At 36.9% G+C, this 24,863-nt stretch overlaps 2 protein-coding genes across 3 annotated transcripts; one reads left to right on the top strand and one right to left on the bottom strand.

The window, feature by feature from the left end:
- The first annotated feature begins 312 nt into the window (after positions 1-312).
- On the top strand, positions 313-14,226 carry SMARCD1 (SWI SNF, matrix associated, actin dependent regulator of chromatin, sub d, member 1). Its single transcript, XM_051210663.1, has 10 exons — positions 313-411; positions 1,825-1,960; positions 5,882-6,047; positions 6,090-6,233; positions 7,250-7,408; positions 9,006-9,172; positions 9,874-10,081; positions 11,144-11,224; positions 12,894-13,121; positions 14,011-14,226. Exons 1-10 carry the CDS (start codon positions 345-347, stop codon positions 14,062-14,064), a joined length of 1,410 nt encoding a protein of 469 aa, XP_051070679.1. The 5' UTR covers positions 313-344; the 3' UTR covers positions 14,065-14,226.
- Positions 14,227-17,336: 3,110 nt separating this feature from the next.
- HPO8_1 (Very-long-chain (3R)-3-hydroxyacyl-CoA dehydratase hpo-8) lies at positions 17,337-20,542 on the bottom strand. Of its 2 annotated transcripts, XM_012944383.3 has the most exons (8): positions 20,101-20,542; positions 18,208-18,265; positions 18,056-18,173; positions 17,911-18,018; positions 17,754-17,878; positions 17,680-17,719; positions 17,504-17,642; positions 17,337-17,468 (listed from the first exon to the last, which is right to left on the bottom strand). In XM_012944383.3, the coding sequence occupies exons 2-8, from the start codon at positions 18,258-18,260 to the stop codon at positions 17,404-17,406; spliced, it is 648 nt and encodes a 215-aa protein (XP_012799837.1). In that variant the 5' UTR covers positions 18,261-18,265; positions 20,101-20,542; the 3' UTR covers positions 17,337-17,403. The 2 variants fall into 2 exon arrangements, with proteins under 2 accessions (XP_012799837.1, XP_051070678.1); XM_051210662.1 differs by having other exon boundaries at positions 17,337-17,642; positions 18,208-20,542.
- Between the last annotated feature and the right edge of the window lie 4,321 nt (positions 20,543-24,863).

The raw sequence follows: 24,863 nt of genomic DNA, 5'->3' as shown, positions 1-24,863 counted from the left end.
ACGTGATTGGGACTCCATACGTCGACTTTTTCAGAAGAAAGCTGGATCAACTGAGAGACCACTGTTGCCAGGACTAACTCAGACCATCAAGCCTCCTATCCTTTCCAAACTGAAACTGAAACTAAAGCGAAAGCTACTATTCCGTTTAGAACCCCTGAACCCACAAATAACCATCAAATTGATTAGGATTATTGCGGTAGAGCAACCGAAACCATATGTGCCAGATATTACCAATGACTTTTAACTAAAATGAAACAATTAGAGAGACCATAGCGAGAACAAGCTGGATCGCAGCTATTGGATATTGAAACGAAAATTTTTAAATACTCAAGGTCGCCCTTCCTATGATCCCCCATTATAACCAACAACTTATGGCTCAACATCCTAACTCTGGGAGGGCTATTATCTCTGGTAAGCCTCAGAATCACGTAGTGGTAGTTGTCTTACAATATTTAGTGTACAGCTCAAAATGTAAACATTTAGTATTTAGCATTAGTATCGTATTTCGGGTTACGGATACAGTACTAATCGTCATAATTTTTTTTACATAAGTCAGAAAATTTGTCTGAGTAATCATGTGAGTGTTTGAGGTGTGCGATCAACAAGCACAACTTACAAAGAAGGAAATCAACATCGATTTAAGCTATTTGTAAGGTCGACTTCTAACACACTTTCGTTACATTACTTTATGACCTTTCGATGCATTTGTACTGTGATTTGTATTTAGTGATAATCTCTCAGTACAGGAAGTGCAATCGTAACTGAATAAGTTGAACACCACCATCAACAAAGCTTCCATTAAGACAATGGACCTCACTCTAGTTACTGAGGCAGAGACGAGAGGGATAGAGGCAGTCTTGTTCACCTTATCGAAGTCTGAGTTGTAAGTGCACGAACGTATGGGTAGGTGCTGGTGGTGGAGTGACACGAAGTTGGTTTACATATAGTGAAAGCCTGAACAATTTATGCTAATCTGGACCATTTTTGTGGCCGTCGTGCTACTGGTCTAGCTGACGTGGCTTGAAATAGAAGCCAATAAGGGTCATTCTGTAGTTTCCCGTTACATTCTTTATAAAAATGATAGAAACTGGTTTCACTGAAAGATGTCGTTCTTAGTTTTATTCCTAGTTAAACTGAATCGCCTACTATAAACTATTTTCGTCCACCTACTTTTATTCCTTATGCAGAATATACTCCCTCTCCCTCCATCTTTCCACATCCTCATTTTATTATTGTGCAGCGCATGTCAGTTTTTTCTCGTTCGTATCAGTATTTACGAAATAAATTGGTAAAATAGATACCGCCTATGTCTACATGTAAACCTTGCCGACATGGATTTTTGCTGGTTATAGTATGAACTGTGGATGCTATTGGTTTGCTGGTTGAAAGTTGTGGTTTAACCATAATCTATAAACGTAGATATTTTCTAACATGACTCAAAAGCGATTGAAGTGACCCAGTTGAACTTATTGTCTTTCTAAGTTTTGAGTCCACTGTCAGTCCTTAATTTACGCTTCTCGACCTCATTCTCTTTGAACCACATTTTTTATGTTTGGCTTTCCATCACAGCTGGTATTTTCCTCTCTTTTCTGATCCCTATTTTGCTAACCTTCGTCTCGTTGTGGGGAAATAAGTCGTAGCAACGTTTATCAATTTATATTCGTGTAATTTCTTGTTTCATTATCCTTTACTGACATCTGATTGTAGAAGGTTCGCACATTTAGTCGTCGAAACCGATTAAAGATAATTAAACTGGGCTGTTTTCTAACTGCTTTTACGTTGGTATGCTAATTTTGTATTTCGTCCATATTTCTAATTTTCCAGGTCCCCGTCCATCTGGGCCTGGTATTCTGCCATCTATAGTTAGTCAGGATGGTAATCAGGTTAATCAGCTTGCGAGCAGACGAATGTTGCCAGCTGATCCGCGCCTGCATCAGATTATCGGACGTGCGGCTACCGCGTAAGTATTTCGTTATAAATTATCTCTTTTATCTAATATGTGCTTGTAAGCATTAACCATTTTTATAACTTTCCTCAAAGTTCGATTGATGAGTTTGTCTAAAATTCTGTACTATTTTTTATCAATTGTGGTAGTAGGTAATGTGGTGATGCTTAGGCAACAAATAAAACTAATTGACGAATTATATGTGAAATCGATATAAATTAAACCATGGTGCGCCAAACTAACAATTAAGCGACAGATAGTTCTCATTTAAACATTAAAATTAAAACACGAATTTCAGCGAAGCGATCTCTTTTCAACGAACTTATTATCAAGCTGTACAATCGTATATATATGAAAATTTTGTTTTTGTAAAAGTACTAATTTCGTGAGGAAATATGAACACAGTTAATAAAAAGGTTATAATACTAGATTACGTAATACGAATAATAACAATAGATTTAGTGAATATAACAAGATGATTACGTCTGATGTTCGATCACCTTTAAATTCCAGACTTATATAAAGGTTTTTCTTCGTAACGGAAAAACTAGGTTTCTTGTCACAACTACTTTTATTCATATTCTTTCCTATGAACCGTTCTGGGCAACCATTTTCCGTCAGGGTTTTCTTGAGGAATTCGAGTTCTTCGTTAATGCATTCCTTACTGCATATCTGATGTATTCGATAACATCAAGAGTGGATGAGGTTTCTATTTCTACTTAACGCGACCCAGCTATAGAAGTTGGGTTAGCTGTCCATTCCATGTTTGTTTTCTAAAGATAGATCTTTTTAAAGAACCATTACTCCTTTTCATCAGACGTACATCGAGAAAAGGAATTGATTGGTCTCGTTCCCTTTCTAACGTGAAGTCTACGGAAGGGTGGCATGAGTTAAAGGCGTGTAGAATATCACCTAAATCAATATTATTGTCACAAACGATAAACGTGTCGTCCATATATCTGACGTATAGGTGAAATTGATTGATCATTGAGCCTAGTTGGTCGTTTTCTAGTTTTGCCATGAAACAATCTGCTAAAATCGGACCCAATGGAGACCCCATTGCGATCCCATCCCTCTGTCTATATATTTCATTATTGAAATTAAACTGGACATTAAAAGTACAGCGTAACAATAGTTCTTTCAAGTGTTCAGTCGGCAAACATAGATCTATGTTGTTGGAATCAATATACTCACATATATAACATATCGTTTCGGTTAAAGGTACGCCAGTGAACAAAGAGTTAACGTCAAGCGATAACATGTGTTTTCCGGAAGTATTAAGTGTGTTCACATTTCCTCACGGAATTAGTACTTTTACAAAAACAAAATTTTCATATATATACGTTTGTACAGCTTGATAATAAATTCGTTGAAAAGAGATCCCTTCGCTGAAATTCGTGTTCTAATTTTAACAATTAAGCACTCGCGGGACAGTTTTCGTGTCCGTGAAGTTTTAGCATATCCGAATCTCAATGTTTAATATGTGTGCAATATGTTGTATCTTTCCGTCTATTTATTCAGTAGATGTTTCGTCTAAGAGCATTATTCTCACTGATTATTTAATTTCAAACCACTTTCACTATATTTGTTTTCATCTAGCAAGTTAGGATGGGCTTTATTGTCCTGTTTGTTGAGGACATGTTTATAACTTTCTATGACTGGAATAAAATCCCCCTGTGAAAATTATGCTCTTATATGCAGTACTGATCTACAGAATTAACGGAAAAATGCTCGAAAACGCTAGCACTTATCGAACTTTGAAAAAGGATGGTTATCCTCATCCACACTTGAAAATAAACTATTTTGATTTTGTTGCGCTACTTCAGCTATTAGTTTTTTTATTATAAACAACTCACCTATAGATCAAAATTTATGGGATGGAATGTTATTATTCAGTTGCGAATTCTTCACGTTCTATACAGTTTTTTGTTATATGCCTGCGTCATCTCTGTATAAGATTCTACATGCTGAATTTTATCATCTTGGAAGAAGGAACTATTCAGAGTCTACGTAACATCCTTAAATTTCTATGATTATGTACTTGATGGATTCTTTTACAAGCATGCGAGGATCCACTACACACACTGTATGAATCGTTAAGAAGCACTAAGTGAGACATTCATTTCCCTTCAGTCGATAGCTGTTACCTCAACCCTTATCTATTTCACTAATGAAGTTCGGTTATACTTAACCCATAAGATCTTACGATGTCAAAAAGTCCGATCAACAGTGACGGAAGTGAGTTCCGTTATTCTCATGGTGTTAGTACTTGTGGTGTGCCGAAATTATTAAGTAATGGCTGGGAATAATTTAAGCCTGTTAAAAGGGTTTTATTTATTTATTTATTTGAACACATAAATATTGGTACAAGGGGACACCAGATATATATGCGCCACATAAAACAATGAGAATGAGAAGAGAAAAAGAAGGTTACAGCAGGATCGCCACTGGCTTCTATTCTGAGCCATATCTGATAACGTCTCTAGCCACTGTGTTGCACCATCTCTCGGACCCCAACCAGGGAGTCGTGAAGGACCAACACAAGCCAACCCTTTGCAGCTTTCTTTCATACCCCGACACCATGTCATACACTGGCCACTTGTTCGCTTTTTCCAACCAGTTCCAGAGTCGGCAAATAATGCACGACGTGGAACTCTCTGGGACGACATTCGTAGAACATGTCCAAGCCACCGAAGTTGATGTTTCAAGATAGTGACACCAATTGGATTATCGTCTCTGTGACCGAACACACGATGCCGAACCTCTGCATTACTGACATGGTGTTGCCACTGGATGTCAGCAATCCTTCGGAGACAACGATGACCGAACACAGAGAGTCGTCTAACGTCCTCAACTCGGAGAGGCCAGGTTTCACAAGCATGGAGCAAAACTGCTCTCACCGACGCGTTGTAGATTCGACCTTTTACAGCCAGACTAACATCACGAAGGCGCCAAAGGTGGCCCAGATTGGCATGAGCCGCTCTGGCTTTCACTATACGTGCATTGATCTCATCACTCACACCCCCACCAGCACTTATGCAGCTACCCAGATACACGAACTTCTCGAAGGGTTATACTTACTAAGTCCATCACCGAGGGACATGGACCTTTGAAGTACCTTTTAAACAAGCGGTTAAAACAGTTTAGGGAGTTGCCCGACTGATATTCGATTAAGTCTTAGTGTCCCACCGCTTGTCCCTGTTGTAACTTATGTCCCAACTCTTGCTTTTGTCTGTAAGTTTGCCCAAAACATAAATGAGAACAAGTAGTATGAATTGACATCAGATGTTTCTTGTATTGGTTATTAGGGGTTTCCTTTTACACTAAATATTGTTTAGTATAAATCGGAAATACCCCCCAATACACATATATTGTTAGTTTTTGAGTGAGGTAAAAATCATTAGCTACCTGAAAGTTTACGAGGTCGTTTGTATACAAAGTAATTCGTTTGAGACGATAGACGTACCTACGAATAGCCCTCGCTAGGCTTATTTTGTTGACCTAGAAGTGTGATTTGAGTTGATTGGATGACCGTACGCCAATTCTTGGTTATGAAGGTGGTGTACGGAAAGTATGGTAACTATTGGAATTCGAAATCTGTGACAGGAAACTTGTGATATGGCACAAACACAATGATAGTAACATGAATTCATTTATCTCATATAGTTTTGTTCTGTTATTTTATAAATAAAAGACATCGTCATATAAATAAAAAGCTTCACAGTGGAAAGTTACAGTTGGAAAACTAAAACCTGCCTGAATTAGGATCTCATGGGGTCACTAAGCTGTAAGTGCAAATGTTAAATAAGTGGTTCTACATGTTGACATTTCAGTCTGAGTTTACTTGCTGCTATTAACCATTAGTTAACATTCTCAATAATTTGACAAGTCTTGTTAAGTTTATTGACTATACAAAAGTTAAAATAAATATTTTAGGAAGCGGAAACGTCGTTTGGCTGATCGCCTTCTTACAAAGACAGTACGAGAAATCATTCCGGAGTCTGAGTCATATATGGAGCTTTTAGAAGTTGAAAAGAAATTGGATTTTGTTTTGATGCGCAAACGTTTAACACTACAGGAAGCAATGAAAAAGCCTTTCAAGGTAGTTTGTCAATCTTTTGGCAATATCAACATTTATTTATAGGTGAAGCGCAAATTAAGAGTCATGCTCAGCAGCACTTTTAAGCCTGGCTCTACTGTTATGCCTGTTGGATCAGATGCACAAACTACACCTGGTGATTGTGCACCTGGTTGGGAGCTGAAAGTCGAAGGACAGTTGTTAGATAAGGTGAGTAGATATAATCATTATTTTTTCTCATTTTTTCCTGAACATTCATGTCCATTGTAAATTTCGGCAAATAAGTTCTCCAAGTGATATCGTATTACCTCATTGATATTGTATATGTTTGATCGATTCAAACACCAATTATATTTGAAGAGTTAAAATACTAATCTTGTGGTCAACTACGTCTTTATAGGGTCAGATAATACTTAACGATGATAGTTTTAAAACCTATTAAGGTAATTTTATACTTGTGTGTATATCTCTACTCAGTGCCAATAAGCATTGAGTGTATTATGGCGGATTAGCGTAGCTTGTGATACACTGTAGTGTCGAGTACTATGTCAATCCGACGTGTGTTATTCTAGCCTCCAGACAGACCAATCTATTCATATTTAGTCACATTTTGACCATGCCAACTACTCACTCATATCCTTGACTGTTTTTATATGAGCGTATGTGTGTATATCCCTTTCATTATTCATCACATGTCTTTAGCTTATTTTTTCTGGCTATAAATACTGAGTCACGCTTTATCAGGTGGATCTGGCGTGTTTGCCTTCTCCTGTCAGCTTCGCTTCAGTTTGCCGCTTCTCACTCTTAATGTCTATCTGAATAAACGAGTGTCGGAAATAGATTCATCCAATCGAACCCATATTTGGCTTCCTATCACCGCCGTCACACAAACGGGATTAGCCTAGGTGTAATATAGAGAGTTAAAGGGAAGACTCACATTCATGGCGTTTTCTGCATCCATCCAGATTGTAGTCAAATCAACGGGGCACTGAAGCATCATGTTTAATTGTCTATGCAAGGTAAAACAAAGGCAGGTAATTAGTAACAGAATTACCTAGGTTTGTAAATAGTTTATGACTTTTTATTTTTATACGTCTCATGTTTAGAAAACGTGATTGTCATCTAATATCATCCAATATCGGTATACATGACTCCATACATTATTAGTATGTTCCTGGCATAAGATTGGCTGGATTAGTAAAGAAAAGTGTGTTTTTGCATTTTAGCCTGGTCAACCAAGTAATAATGACCCGAAATGTCGTAGAAAATTTTCATCTTTTTTTAAATCACTTGTAATCGAATTGGATCGTGAACTTTATGGTCCTGATAATCATCTAGTTGAGTGGCACAGGACAGCTACAACGGCTGAAACTGATGGATTTCAGGTATATATTGGGTTTTATGTAACGGATTTTGTTTTTGTTCAAATCAAACGTGTATTTTCCTGGCTGATGCTTTTTGTTCTCTATAAAAAGACTAGTGTTTTGTACATATTTATTTTCTACTTACAACCAATGAACGTTGATTAGTTGTACTGTTATTGTAAATGTGGGATACCTTGTTTATTATATAAATCGTTTATCAAGTTAACATGTGAAGTGATTGAACCAACGAAAGTAGTTATTAGTAAGTAACATAATTAGATGACATCATATAAATGTTAAATGGAGTATGACGGTTGAACATATGTGCATTGTGGTAGTAGATTTTGAACCATCCTAACTATAATCTACAATAACATATTTCTAAGTCTCAAGGATCCCAGTCATTCATAGCTCATACCAGCGGTTTTAAATTTATGGATTGGTGCTGTCTTGACGAAGTAGTTTATGGCAGTGAAACGTGGCCGGTAAGAGTAGAAGATATTCGTAGGTACTAGTACTCGATCATAGGTGTCTTCGAAACATTGCTCGTATATCCTGGGACCATCGAGTAAGTAACGCAGTTGTTAGGAAACGCGTACTAAGTAAGGATGGCGAATCGATTGATGGAGTGGTGAAACTTCATCAGTTGAGATGACTGGGACACGTGTTACGTATGCCCAATGACCGACTACCTCGACGTGTGATGTTCAGTGGTATAGGAGTAGGTTGGAAGAAAGCTAGGGGCGGCTAGACCAAAACATGGCACAAATCCATGAAGTCACTGACAAGTGGGCTAAGCCATGTTGGTAGATGTAGACTACATGGTTGGGAGCCGCGAGATGATAGCAACCGATGGTTAGAGACCCTGAATGACATGGCTCAAAATCGTTTGCAATGGCGCAGGTGCATACACTCTTTGTGTTCTCCCAAATTTTAATCTCCTGATTCCTCCTTGTCTCTTTTTTCTCTTTCCAAATTTATTTCACTGGATTATACTCTTTAAATAAGATCTCCAAACCCTAATCTTCCCGATTACTGCTTATACTCTTACTACCCCTACCACTACGGGATTTGAATCGACAACTGCATCTCTGTGCTAATGTGGTATGGCAACTCGAACTGATGTACGTACGTACGAAGTTCTACGTTGTTACTGACTGACTGACTGAGTAGTTTTTGAATATGCTAGAAATTTTTTCGAAGTGACTTGATTCTTATGAACTTTTCAGACCATCTACCTTAAACAGCCTTACAGATAGATGTAAGGTGAGAAGTAGATAGCTAGACAACATGCTTGTCTTCTGATATACATTTGAACATTCTCTGGTACTAAAAGCGGTGTACTCAGTCATATATAGAGTCCAGATTTCTGTATCCTTGTCAAGATTTTGTTAACAAGGTATTAACCATAATGTACTTTACTCATTTATCTTGAAAAAAGTGAGTTAAAAAGTTTATGTAATGTTATACTTTCGTATTGCATATATATATATATATATATATATATATATATATATATATATATATAACTACCGAAACATTTTCTATAAACACAAAGATATGTGGAATTGATATCGTATTCATTGATCAATAAGTTTTTTCCGATTGTAATTTAAAGGTAAAACGTAGAGGCGATAGTAATGTTCGGTGTACAGTATTGTTAATGTTAGACCATCAACCTCCACAATACAAGTTAGACTCACGTTTAGCAAGAATATTGGCCCTGCATACTGGTACGCGTTCACAAATATTCTATGCTTTATGGAACTATATAAAAACGCATAGGTTAGTTTTAATTATTCATTAGTTTACCCTACTTATATATTATCCCAATATACCTCCAATAATGTTTTAGTGTATAACCCTATCCCTCCCCTTGTTCACAGTGTGACCGTGAAATGTACTCTCGAAATTCATGATATGGAAAAGTTGACGGTTTGTGACCTCTAATCTAGTCTAAGCACCTATTTCTCACGCACACACAAGATTTAATACTCTCAGACTATAGATAGATCTGTATGTAAAACTCGTAAATTATCTTATTGTATGATAGTACGTCAATGATTGTAGTTGAAATAGGTTTTTTTTATCTCAAAGCCATTTACACATGAGGTGTGATATCTGTCAAATTAAAGGTAATTTGGAGTAATTCTCAACTCATATATATTCATAAAGGTGTACAGAATTTAGTTGGTGCTTAACGGTTGGTAATTTTGGGTCCTGAACTTCTATATTAGGAAAATATCACAGGTTTTATCAGAAACATAAACTCTCACTTTTGGTCTGTTTTCTTGTTCTAGCATTCTCCCTGTATTAATTATCCATACTTCGGCACTCACCAATCCCATAAAACCATTTTCCCCTTTGAACTTCCTCGTTATAGTTACCAAAATGATTTTGTTGGCAAGAAAATAGTTGTCATTTATTGCGACTGAAATTTTTTGTTAGTGTTTTCATCCGTTTCTGTATGTTTGTCATTTCTCTAGATTACAAGATCCCAATGAAAAGGATTTCATCAATTGCGATTCATACTTAGAACAAGTGTTTGGCTGTCCTCGTATGAGATTCGCTGACATACCTAGTCGTTTGGCTCCTTTACAGCAACCACCTGATCCTATAGTGATTAATCATATTATCACAGTTGAAGGTGATGGTAGTCCGAAAACAGCATGCTATGATATTGAGGTTGAAGTGGTATGCAACGATGTTTATGTGTTTACGGCATAAATTAACAAGTATTTGTAATTGAGACGAAAATTTGTTAATTCCGACATAGTATTTTAACATTAGATATGTTATAACTGATTTGGTTATACAATAGTGATATTATTATTGTTATTATTACTAATGTATTTCAATTTCAGCGATACCGTACAAATTGAATAACTTCGCAACCGGGTTTAAACTTTAGCCGTAGATATCCCTAACACCATATCTGTTTTTTTGAGAATTTTTTACTCTGACAAACTGTTTTTTTAGGTATTTACATTTGATAAGAAGTGTTTTCAGTTTGGCTTAATTTACTTCTCAGTGACTTGGTGTATCTGTGTTGCGCCACAATATTGTTGTGTAGTTTTATTTCTACCTTATGGATGTCCACTCACCATTTAATGTCTTGGAAGCTTTGTCGAAAAACTAACTTCTTCTTTTAGAAGAAACGAGGATAAACATGAACACTTTACATAGGTTATTTTTAGTACCGGTCTTTTGCAGTATGAGTGCACATCAGCATGTAATACTGTTAAAATTTGACATGACATCTCACTAAAATGTAGTCATATTCTTGGATGACTTTGTCGATTATGCATGAACGATTTTCTAGACAATTAAACTGTCTGGAACACTCAAATGTTTAACTTTTTGAAGCTGAACTGGGTTAATACTTCAGCCGCTACTGTCTTTTCATATTGTTTTGCAGAGATTCAAAACTCATGCAAAATAACATGGTTTGATTTTCATTTAGATATATCAGTAAACCTATCAAACAGCCAACCTAAATCGTTCACTTACTCTAGGTAAGTAGGAGAATTTGTTTGAAGCTGGATATTTAGATAGGTACATTTGAAAACAAATAAAATGCAAACGGCATCAGTCCTTGAAGTCACTAACTTCTAGTCTGAGCCATGCTGGTAGATGCAGAACCCATTTTAACTTTTTTTTACTACAGAAACTGCTATTTTACAAAGAACATTTTACAGTTTCTCTTTGTGATTAAAAAGCTTCCTAAATCTAACTTTCAATTACTGTTGTTCACAGGACGATGCATACAAAAGTATGGTACATACTTATCTAAGTAATATGCATACAAGTCAAGAGCTATCTGCAATAGATAATAAAGTAAGTTTTCGTTTGTCGTAAACGTTTTGCTCAAATCATTTCAGATTTTTACGAAGTCCACAAAACTCGACACCATTGTTTGAGAGAAAGCACACACTCGAAATATTCGAAAAAGTTTAAGTGTTTCTACTTCACCCTTTAACTTTCTCTGAGAGAGAAACAGTAGGACCCGGTATAAAAATGCATCGGTTCGAGTCAAAGGTTAGAACCATGAATTCGTCGATCACACAAACAGAACATGAGTTCAGGGCGAACTGGATTTTGGTAAGAATCTGGACAATTATACGAAAGTGAGCGTCAGTCCAATTCACATGTGGGGCATTATTGTCCAATCCAAATGTGAAGTATTTAGAAGGTGGTAAACTGTAGGTAACATTCTGACAATGGTTATATCGAAAGTTGATAACGGCAAACTATACGTCGCGATAATGAAAATCCTTCTAATTTCTTGATCTAATATCAAATATTCTCATTGCCCACCTAGACAGGTTTCATTTTTGAGCTATAGTCCTGATGTGTCCATTCAAGTCGACTACACACAAACGATTGTTAAGCGCACCTCGTTGAAGTCATTCGGACTACGAAATAAGTCCTCTCTTCTGTTATTTCTTACACTTACTAAATCCTTTAGCCTAGTAGCAAGTTATCGACTGTTAAGACGGATTAGGTGGGTCGGTAATGTTGTACTACATAAAGCAACACTAACACCAGAAGTATTAGATATTTGTAGAACAAGGTCCTTGAATGTGCGTACGTAGCACATTTCCGGCGTTCAAAAACAAAGGATAGGTTTGCAGTAGGTTAGTGTGATATAGGATGCGAGTCTTCCAGATATAGCATACACCTGAAGCAAGGCTTTCTAGAGTCGTAGGTAAACCGGTTTAGGTAGACATGGGAACGTTGCACGTAAAATGTTAGAGTTGTAGTTCCAAATTAGCTGGGTTGAACCTAGCATGTAGTGGGTTTTCAATAGACGCATCTAGTGGTTTTCAACTGTCTACACAAATTAGTATTTCGAACTTCCTTTCTTTTTTTGTGTCCACATGAACCGATGAGTTCCTATGTTTTTTCTTGCTTTTTTGTATTTATCTAAGCTAAATGTACAAATAAGCCATTTCTTCAAATAGTTGTCAGATTTGTCTGACAATACACATACTGTGTTTCTCGTGTAGTGGATGCCTGTTATCACATGCTTTCGTGATTTGTTCTAACCTTTTGATGAATAAATTATTCTTTCTGTTTGTCTCATCACTCATATGTTTGCCCTTGTTAATTACTAACGTGTACTCTTGATCATCCCTTATGCGTGTATACGCTAGTACGTATGTGTCTGTATACCTGCTTGAACCTCTTTCATGCTTATGAAGACTGAGTTACCCATTACTCTCTGAGCTGGCTATTTCTCACACTTCAGTTCACGCTCATTTCTCGTCCGTCTGCATGATCGAATATCTGAAATATACATCCTTCAAATGCTTTCGTATTCAGCTTCTCATATCTACGTTATTAACAGGATATATCGATAAAATACATACGGAGTAAATGGAATATGTCACCTTAACATCAATATCATTCGATAGTATATAGTCAGACGACGAGCCAAGACTTGAAATAATTTAGTAGTAGCGGTCTTTCTAAATCAGTTTTTATTTATTTCGAATTACTACAGATACACGAATTAGTTGAACAGATCAATCAAATGAAAGTACATCGCGAATTTTACTTGGAATTCAGCCGTGATCCACAGACCTTTATATCGCGCTGGTTAGCTAGTCAGTGTCGTGACTTTTGGGTGATGACCGATGCTACGCCGGGACATCCGGAGGAAGAGCGTCATGCTGAATTCTACAACGCTCACTGGACACAAGAAGCAGTAATGCGCTACTTTTACAACAGGGTAAGCCATTGTTATTCGTTTAGCTTAAGAAACAACAATATGCAATATCCCACAAACTGGTAGAGTTTTAACGAGAAGATTTATTTCTCCCTAACAGATATTACTCAACACTAATTGGTAAACGTCTTATGACTGCAGCAGCTATGCGTAGACCTCTTACTCAGTCCCTTTCTTTTGTAAAATGTGAAGTGTTCCCCATCGGCACAGTACTTCGTTGGACAAAATGCAACCTGTTCGGTAGTGGAGCTTCAGGGTAGTAGACACATGATCTGACACTAGATGTCTCAAATGCAGTTTTGTCCACTAGTGTCTCCATATCGTAAGCTACAGTGGTATCCACTCGCTGTTGTTTTTCTAGGCTAATTGGTAAAAACACTGTCTGTTTATGCCCACCGTTGGGTTAGTGTAAGGTCTGTACGCGTGAACTTGGTGCTTGTCGTCGTATCGTCGCAGTAACGAGTCATCATTATATGTGCGGTGGCATAGAATACAAAAACCCTCACCATAGTGTTTTCCTGATTAGCTGACCCCATCTTCTAGAGGATAACATATTACGTTTACCAAGCGTATGCATTTCATGATTCATAGTGATCACTACTTACCAACACTAGATTTTTTTCAATTTGAAATAAAGCATCAGTTTGTATGGGTCCTTCTTCTTGAAACAATAAATATGGCGAATATTGAAGCCTTTGATATTCCAATTTATTCTCACAATTGGATAATAGGATACGGAATTCCCGTCTGAACTTAGGACAGCAAACTCAAACTTCATGTATCTACAAAAGCCAACTTGGTAGTTCGTTTATGCCTTTCCGATGATGTTTTCATTCCCATACAAAACGAGTATTCGTTGAGATAAGGCTTAACTGCCGCTTTTGTTTCACAGATTTCCCAAAGACGACAGGACTTGGAACACGCACTGGGTCTTAACAACAATTGATGCTAAGGATTAGCTGTATTCCTGTGCATTTTAAACTAATATCAAAAGAAATATGACCACTAGTTACTGACTTCCAATAAATATTCCGTTATTTGTTGTATATGTTTCTGTACTAATATATTTTAAAGCCTATAATATGTTATACTGTCAAGTGATAAGGACTTATCCTTCTTGGGATAATTTATATATTTCCTGTAATTCAGAAGTCTTCTTTCCTGTGTTGCTTGAGTCACTTATTGACATGGACATACGAAGCAATTGTCTTATGATATAAAATGTCTTTTGAAAGTAGTCACACAGAGCATACAGGTTGGATACAGTGATGAAAATAATCAGTAATAGCCTCAAAATGAAGCTGACAGTACCATCGATATACAACCACGAAATAGTTGTTCATTAAGAAACGCTTCCTAGGTTCATTAATAAATAACAACCTGCAGCCAAAGCGCTCATTTGAATAAACAACCTCTGCCATACCGAACTTTATTCATGAATATTAGTTTCAAAAGAGATACAACAGCATCGATTGCTTAAATTATCCGTAAAACCTTTATTCAGCCAGGTAGTTTGCACTTTTCTACATATTAGACCAACAGCCAATGACTTCACGGACTAATGCCACATTTCGATCAACTGTCCTTAGCTTCCTTCCAAATTTCGCACTTCCAAACTACACATATCGAAGTGTGAGGCGGTTAGGCATACACAATACACGTTTCAGCCATCTCAGTCCACGGAGATTTACAACTTTGCCTAGCACTCTATGCCTAATCTTAACATTGCTCGCTCGGTCATTTCAAGAAGCGTGAGCGATGATTCGAAGACACTTATGATCAGAAACTTTTAGTCTACGAATATCTTTACTGTGACAAACCAAGTTTCACAGCCGTGAAGTAGAACTACCTAACTTTTTTTATCCGTAGTCCAAGTGTTAGAGTAAACCAGTCCTGAAGTAACGCGTCCCAGTATTGTTGCTCCAGGTGATCGGAAGACTGCGTTTTGTCAGCGTCTTCAATAAATAGGACTACGTCAACCGAACATTTCAGGTTGACGAGACACTGGTTCGAACACGGCTCAACTACATCGACTCGGACAACCAGGTAGTATCGTCAGCCTTGACACCTGGAGTGCGACTTTTACCTAAATATAGAGTGAGTTAATTTAAGCTTAAGTTAGATTTGATAAGCAAACCTCATGGTCGCAAAACAGTCATTTCAAGAGCTGAGGTAGCCAATGATCCACAGTATATTCGGTCGTAATCCATGTATGGTGCGAGAGAGGGTTGAATATACGATTAACAAATATTCAATATTTCAGCGCAGTGTTGCGTATGAAACGTAACTTTTCTGGCGATGGGGACGACAGTCGCTCTGTCCCAGGATGTCGTGATACTTTAATCAACAATCCTGCTGTTGTTTAACGAAAAGTTTGCCTTCTCAAACAGAAGACTTATCGATGGAGCTGGAGATTAGTTTCTCGCCGTGTGAGGCGAACTAGCGATCACGGTGCATTCTGATAGATACCGCTGGAATAAAAGACGAACTGAACCGTTTCTTGAAAACTGTCCTTCAAGACTTCATTAGGAGTTAATGGTCGCTGTCCCATCAACACAAAAAGTCTCACTCATACAAGCTTTCTACCAATGGCTCAGATGCCCTGCGGTAAGTGCCAAATGTAGGTTCAGCCTTCAAATCTGCACCAAGATCCGTCCAGGTTTTTCTTCCTACTTAAGCGTAACATGTTTATTGTAAAACTCGCGGTTAGGTGTAGTAGATCGACGAGTTTCAGGTTGTAAGGAGCCTGCTTACTATCTAATCGTGAATGTGCAGTATATCACATTAGGAGAATATACACTCGTATTGTCCTGTGTTTATTAGGTACATACGCAAAACAAGGTCACCAGCTGCTATGTTTATCAATTTCTTGGAGGTCTATTATCTAGGTTAAACAAATCCACAGTTCTCAATTATTGTGACAAGAAACGTGTACGTTTGATTGCAGTACGAGCAGACCTGCACGACATAAACTCTAGCTTCAACGTCTTAATAGACATATCAGTAACAACCTTCTAGTCAGTATTGTGAAATGGACCCAGTTAGTGTTAAATCGTCTCGTTTATGGTACACAGAAGTTTTAAAGATACACTTATCGTAAAAACTGATTACAATATTTGGGCCAACGTCACTATATCACAAACATAAGAACTCGAGAAAACAGCGAATGACTTTGAGTCGTGTCACCTAGTTTACAGACAACTATTACCGCCCTACCACATTTTCAAATGTAGTTTGGAACAGTAGTTAAAGCAGGTGTGAGTCCGCATCAACTACTTTAGTCCGGCCAATCTGCAAGCAATATCAACCCGTTAAATAAATCTAAACGCTAGCTGCAATTTTGTATTTTTGTTTACATCCAGCCTACCAACCACATGGATGTTAGAGTATCTGAGTACAAGTGCAGTCTCCAGTTTACTATTAAATGACTTTTTAATTAACCCTATTTTTAAGAAATGGCTGTGAAAACAATGTTTTTAAACAAAAATACTGTCAATTGGACGGTAGTTTTGATGAATCCTTAAAGGTATTAATCAAACTATAATACTTATTTACCTAACGGTTTCGTAATTTAGGTTGTGGTTTAATACTACACTTATTCCCAACTGTATAAACAAGCTTAAAAGAACCAGATGTTGAGTGTATGATCTGATAGCAATGAAGCCAGTTTGTATTAACTGGATCTTATATGTGAGACGAAAATGCTAATATTTAACGGCAACCTAATAATGCAAAACGTAGTTTCCAATAGTCGCTTGCAATCGAATTACATTGTTAAATGGTGACCTAGTGCTTAGGGAGTTTAATTTCCAGCCACTACGTTTCACGTTCGGACCTTGCACTACCAACTTTGGTTTGGGCAACTGAATAGCATCATTAGCCTTCACATTAAGAGTGCAGCTTATATCCAAGTACATGGGAAATCAGTTGTTTTATCCAGCGTAAAATAAAACAGATAAACTCATATGTACTGCTTATTTGAAATTTCCAATTGATGCGTAGGACTGCAATTAACAAATCTCTTTTAACATATATGAACCCTGTGTGGATTGCCTCAATATTTTCATTGTCACAGACGTTATAAAGAGATGGATGATAGCTAGCAGTTGGACGGGTTCAGAACACGTATTTCGTCACACTTGGAACGTTTTAGCTAGATGAAATAAGAGACTGAATCTTGGGTGCTCTTAGGTACATCAGAGAAATGCCAAATGGAAGTTAATACTTATGGAACATTTATAAATAAGCTAAATTTTTCATATAATGAAAAAATAACAATTGTTCCTTAGTTACAATTTTGTAACACTTTTCTTCTTTGACGCATCATGTGAGTGTACATTGTCTTCGAACCTTTACAAAAGAGTTGTGAAGTAATGAGAACTTACCTGGAATGTAGGTTATAAGTATAGTAACCAAAGCAAACCAATAATAGAGTGAACAATTTAGAGCGTTTGGAAGATTGAAGGAATATTCTTCTGTTTCCTTCAGTCTTTTTATACCACTTACTATTAGAAGAACCTCACCCTTAATCATTGATTACCCATGAACTTCTATGACTTACAGAAATCCCAGTTGGATACAAAACCATAAAACCTGAGTACCTTTTGAAATAAATGAATCATGAATTTTCCTTACCTTAACCAAGTTAGCAGATTTAACTTGACCCTACATATATCTGCTACATAATATGAATAACGAATCATTTCAGCAATAGACCACGATATAACAATGAGTGGGACACCCAAATTATCACGTGCAACCTAAAGTATTAGGTCACACTAAAATCACTTACTTCTGGGACTATATATAAAATTCCCCACACAACTAGTAACCGGGAAGATACCTGTAACATTGTTGTCATGACGGAAGATCTAACTAATCCTACTGCGGAATGGATTATCTACAGAAGTTAGTAGTTTTTTTCTCGACAAAAATACCTCAGCGACAGCTAGTGATTGGAACAGGCGTAGAAAAATATCTGCTTGAACACTGAACTCAAACCACTTTCTTTTGATGGATGACTCAAATATGTACAAAGATAGTATATAACCCCATCTGTAAACTATTAAAATATTATATCCGAACAAACCCCATTAGCTGAAATCCATTGTATATTCCCAGATAACTTTTCTTGATATTCATCCGTACTTTTGAGGTATCATAAAGAGATTTAAAGAATCCATTAACATCTATCGTCTCAAATATTTGGCAATAACAGTAAGTTAAATAAGGCCATGTCGACGTCTCGTTTTTTTAATTATTAAAAATGTATCTCAAATACATTTTACGCAAAACACTAAATTACTTTCAAATGGTATGGGTTCGCATGTGAGTTATGTTTGACAAAATTCTTATGATTCGCTTAAGTCCAAATAAAGGGTGAATATTCAACGTGCTGTTCCCTTTCACAAGTCACTCTAAATGACGACAAACAGTGATCTGCATCACAGATCCTTGGACAATACCTACAAAAGATTTAAGTCAAGGGGGTTTAGTATCTCAAGATGGTACTGATTGGTGAGTGGCTTGAGTCACCATAAAATGTGGCTAGTCCTCTAAGGAAAATGGTGAGTAAACAAATATAACAGCGCAGTCTTTTCCACCCAGAGATCACGTTTTACAAACACAAACATGAACTATTTACCAGGTAGTGCTTAAACTCGTCAAAAATAGTGAAGCATCTCAACTTTTTGTAGTTTAATGGTGTCTTTTCCAGACATAATTTAGCCAATGTTCATCGGGAAGATCAATTACACAGCAAGCTGTTTGTTTCTATTATATACACTTATAGATGACTGGTAAGCACTTTGATGACGCCGGAAGTAGTAGTTAACTAACATTTCAGGGGTTTTGATTTATTACATTGTAGAAGTATCAGGAGACTGCTGTCTTTATAATTAAATAATCAGACATTACCAAATTAATGGTTTTGGAGTAGTATTAGAACTACTTTGGAGAATATTTACACTTGAATTAGACGAGAACATAGGAGTGAAGCCTTAGCAAATGTATTTTGTCAAGTCTATGTTAAATTGTTTGCTATATATACATCTCGACTCAAGATTCAGGGATAAAAAGTGACCAATCCATTTGTGAGTGCATTGTCAGTGAAGTTAGTACCTTCGATCCCTTACCAGAATAGTTAACTCTAAGCAGAACTGGAAGATCAGTAATGTATACATTACTGATTTCACTTAAACTTTAAAAATTACTACCGTCATCTTGTGTAGTAAAGGGGTATTCACACATTAGCAACCAGAACAAAAGTCAAGATTCCAAGCTGTTTGTTTCATTTAACTTAATAAAAGTCTAATTACGTTTAGCAATCTTAAATCATGGCAGCTTCGCAATCACATGTATACACATAAGATCTCGCCTGTAAAGCATACTGTCGTGAGATTTGCGGATACTTTGACCTATCGTAGGCTGATGCTGAGTGCAATAACGTTCTTCAGGAAAATCTGACGATCAAAGGCACATTAATACGCAGGAGTGCAGATGAGAGGATTAGAATATAGATGATACTACGATAAAAAGCAATCAGTAAGACTTTGTCATTTCAAGTTTTTGCCTTTATCATTCTTTCTAAGCATTATTTTGAAGAGGATTTTTGACGAGACTATAATTTATGGACAAACCAATCCGATACAAGATAACAAGTCTTAGAATTTGGCGCGAACTTCATTCATCCGTCTGCCTAGATGGAGTCTTGGCATTTTAGCCGGTGTCAGTTCGTGATGAAAACTTTAAATCTAGTTCCTAACCATAACATGAACTGTAAATCATAATTATAACTCCTCACACTGCTTTATAACCGTCATTTAGTCCTAGTTAATAGGTGGACATTCTCAGGATTACAATAACGTCGCACATGAATTATAGTCTTACAGAAGATGTGAAAGTACACAGCAGTAAGCTGGGATGAACTTCCATCATTGCTTAGTTGGATTCATGTGCGAGGTGGCAAGACTTTCGTGGGTACCTGGCGATTATACTGCTTCCAACCTTGGATTTGCCTAAGCGCTGTGTTTTGTGCTCGTCACGCTCAATGCACAATATCACCATGTCTAGTCAGTAAACGAATGATTAGTTCGTGAGTCTTGTATTTCAGATTTTTGATCATTTTTGCTAAAAGGATTTGGATCACATAATATTCTCAGACCGTCATGAACTACGTGTCTCTTTCATCAGTTTTTCTCAGTGATTTATTGGACGTGCTGTAGTGACTCACATTTATCACGAGAACACGACTGGTTTAATAAAAACAAATATTATTATAACCAACTGTACCGGTGCTTGTTTTAATGCGCTCTTGTTTGACTGTGCTAATGACAGCTATATTGTGCTTCCATTCTTATTCTCACACTTTGATTGTAACTTCGCGCGAATTCGGTTACGTTCTGTAACCAAGCTTGTATCCTGGCACGATCTCGGTATCCTTTCGATACCACGAGATCGCCAGCGAATATATCTCGATTTGGTCCATTAATTGCCTTCTGATATTTGGCTTTTCGGGGATTTTATAGATTTCTTTGGTTACGTTCGACCTTCGCCTTCTGATCTACTTGGCACGTGTTTCTTGGTAGCGGTGGTCATAGTTAACTTCAACTCACACCACGCTACAGTGCTTGTGTTCGACCGATCTAGTGTTTCTTAACATATCTTTTCCTATTTTCAATGTTTTGCAACACTGTCATTTCTCCTTGCATTTGCTTAGAGTTTATCACCACAAAATAGGACCTCGTATCACTATTTAATGTACATCATCACAGTTCGCAAATACTTTATATTCGTGCGCAAGGGAGATGGGAAACTCATTTACCGGAATGGCGGTATACGCGGCTTGACATTGTGGTGTTATGTCCAAGATGGCGTTGGTCTCCGGCAAAAATTTGATTTCTTGGTTCTTAATGAGTATTTATGGGTGATAAACGTTCCTTTATTATTAAGTGTTGCAAATTGAGTCGAGAAAGCTCGAAAGCAAAGTGTATTTTCGTATTTCTGCCAACTTTCGCCCATACAGTGAAGCCACATGGTTCCAGTTTGAGGATGATGGAGTAGTCGGCTGTCTTAATCAGTAAAGTCTCTTAGAAATAAAGTATATCGGTTGTCAATCAGTGACTGAAAGTTTATTTTATTATGTTAAGTTTCTCAGACGGATCCAAGAACAGTTTGCATTCACATAGCCGAGAATACTTGCCGAACGATCTCTGAACAAAAGGTATTGGCTGCAACGTAATGCAAACTTTGGTATTTATAATCGCGACTGATTTGGGCTTAAACAACGTAAATAACCGCATTGGTGAAAATTCGAACTGAACTATGTTGTTGAAGCAAAGTTGTTAACGATTGAAACCATTTTATCCATAACGTTTTAAGTTTCGGATCTTCAAATTTCATTCTAGCTGGTCTGAGAAAAGTTAGAAAGGTTTACTTAAGCTATGGTGAAGTCGGAGTAAAATAAATAGTGTACTGTAATATATCTGAATTGATTTGAACTTGTCACACACATTATTGCAAACAAGTGGAATCGAACTACGCTATCTACTCATAATTACCTTAGTGCCCATTAGATATTTCAGTTGATTCGCATAGATAATAAAGTTGTTGGAACTCGACTAATGTTTAATTGGTTCAAATATGGAGAGAAGTTTGACTTAACATGAATATTGGACAAATTTAAGCTCCATATCGCCAACAGGTCGAATTATCTATGGTCTACAAAATGTGCAGTATAAATATTTTATTCTGGTTAGCGTTTTTTGGCGAGTTGGTTTCCTACGGAATGGAGTCTCTAACCGCACGCCCAACCCCCCTCCTTTATGTGGGCTTGGTACCGGCAGTAGCCCTAGAGGGGCTCCAGGCGAGGTTGTATAGTAGAAATAACTCGTCTAAAATGCAGTAATAATGCGGTAATTTGATATTCGTTGAGCAATATGTAAAAGAATGGGAATCCAAAAAATGTTGATATTTGTGAAGAACGGTTCATGAGAATATCATCTGATGACCCAGTCAGTCTCTGATTAACAAAAACATTGTTAATTATTTGTACAGATATTTGATAACCTGTGAAAGTCGTTGATTAGCTGAATTCAATGATGACATACATCAGAAGGTAAAAGTGTAGCTGTGTGGTTCTGGTCATTTTCATGATATAATTTAATTTCTCACTGACTGTCTTAATTCTTATTTGACTACCTACTGAACTTCGGCGGTGGATTGAACCGATCTATCTATCGAGGGAAGAATTGCGTCACTGGCTAATAAGGGGCATTTTGCTCTCTCTGATAACCAATTAGTGTTGCATTGATATTTTGTAATTTGACTGTGCTACGTTTTAGAGTGCAAAATGTATACCTTTTGTCCCTTTGACTGAATCAAGTTGGGTTAGATATCTGCAGTAAGCAAGGAACCCGGAGTTTGTTGCAGACACCCACTACACGTATCTTTATGTTCACAGTTGACGCCACTGTAACTAAAGCTTGTGTTTTCATTTGTCTTCAAATTTTCATTCTTAACGAACTAAGAACGTGAAGAAAATACCAGAATTTCTGTAATTATTGCCCTTGTAACACTTATCACGTGATTCTTCAAGATTGAGACGATCCAATAGAAAATAAGCATGTATGCATTTTGGTGACTCCCAGGTGAACAACATGATCAAAAGCATTGACTTCATGATTTTTTTTAGGATTACGGCGGCAAATGACAAATAAACCCAAACCTTTTATAACCAGTGAGGACATAAATTTTCGCGCCGAACAAACAGTGAGGTCCTCTTTTGTTGCCCAGAGTACGATTAAAGTTTTGAAATAACCTAATTGACTTTTGCATATTATTTTTCAATTCGATGCTAATTATTCTTATGAAGGACTGCTCAGGGGTGATATGGACCTTGTTTTCGGAAAAATACGTTAATCAACCCAAAGGCACGAAGATTTGTACAGTGTAATTCATTACGTCCACGACTACCAAATTAGGCTATTACTACAAAACTTCAGTGCCTGACTGGTGCCTGAATACTGTCGGTTTATACTTAGTAGCTCTTGTATAAGTGACGAATCGAAAACCGAAGGATGGGGGGAGAAAATTTAGAAGAGAGGTATATAGGAATTGACTGTGGACATAGTTACACGGTTTGATACGTTAGGGTTGAAACGTTTTTGTACAGGGAATTATAGATGTAATCACAAGTTTCGTTTCAAGCTCATATATGAGCTACTATGCTTTAAATCTTATGGTGATCTTCAATAGTTATGAACTAAGAAATCTCATTAGATTGGTCGCGATAGACTATTGTGTGTCCGACACAGTGATGACATCTTCGTAAAAACGTTTCTGTCATTTGAGTTGGTTAATGATTATAATATTAGAAATGTACATCTTAAGCTACTTCATCCTTTAAATTAATAGGGTTTTAAAAGAATCCCAAGACATTAGATGGGCTGCCAGTGTACTAGAAATTAAATGCCTCTAAAAATATAATTGGGCCATTTAATGTGTGAAATATTGTTAAGAAACAACCAATATTTTAACATAAGACTACTGACTACTTCTTAAAACCCTGGATAGTACTCTTGCCACATAAATTATTCGGCTAAACGTGATACTTTAGTTATTATTTCATAAACATCAGAAATAAAATCTATGCAGGCAATCCAATTTTTCGGTGTAGCAGGTCCACTCTATGTTTGGTAACATGATCAAGATTTCACAGCATGCATTCATAAACATGAGATGTAACTTCAGCAAACTCGTTAAAAAGATCAAATCAGTACAACAGAACATTTATTTTGATATACCAAATTTGAGTAAAATAGGCTTGTGTGATAAACCATATGGCCAGTTTAGGATTATCACAAAGTATCCGAAGTAGGGAGTAATATACAAACCATCACCTTAGCTGAGTATTGATGGAAACTCCATAGCTGCATGCCACAGACGTGTTGTTAAGAAAGAGGAGCATCTGATGTTACTGACGGACGAATACTCGTTATTTTCAACGATACAAAATGAGGTGTGTTTAATGAAGTGATGAAGCTCAAACTAACTGTTTACACTAGAGTGATCCATCAATAAAAATTCAGAGATGAAGTTCAAAAACTGGATTCAATGTGTGGTGAGGTGAAACGGAGTGGGACATGTTTAAGCTGAGTGAATAAAGTTTGAAATGTAATGCAAAGTAATTCCAGAAAAATGAAAAAGGACTGTGAGGTAGTAAAATAACTAATTAAGATCACTATCTTATCAGTGTGTTTTATTATTTTTTATATTTCCATTGACACTGTCAAGTGATAATCCTTTATTCAGAGATCAAGGGTCTTCCCATGTTCCATATCTCAAGCTGTTGGATATGCTTGCAACATGTTTCTTGTGAGAAGAATTTTCCCAACAGGATTTGCAGAACGGGGATTTGTGTAGGATTTAATGTTTAATCTAACAATCACCTTGAAACCTACTGAGAAAACAAGCCCATAATTAACATTATTTCGGTAGTACTGACTTATCTATGCCAGATGGGGTTTTGTGGATATTATTGTAATTTCAATAGTTGAGGTCATGAGTTAATTGAAGCTGGGCCACTATGGGTAACCTAAAAGCAGTAGACGGCGTTTCGTCTTATTTTAGGACTCCTCTGCAGTGCTCATCCACGATCCCGTCTCGCGAGACAGGTCCTGGATTCTGATCTCGCGAGACGGGATCGTGGATGAGCACTGCAGAGGAGTCCTAAAATAAGACGAAACG

Source organism: Schistosoma haematobium, chromosome ZW (genome assembly GCF_000699445.3).
Source record: "Schistosoma haematobium chromosome ZW, whole genome shotgun sequence".
Classification (NCBI taxonomy): domain Eukaryota; kingdom Metazoa; phylum Platyhelminthes; class Trematoda; order Strigeidida; family Schistosomatidae; genus Schistosoma; species Schistosoma haematobium.
Note: the sequence above shows the minus strand (reverse complement) of the source record. Positions and strands in the feature narration are given on the sequence as shown.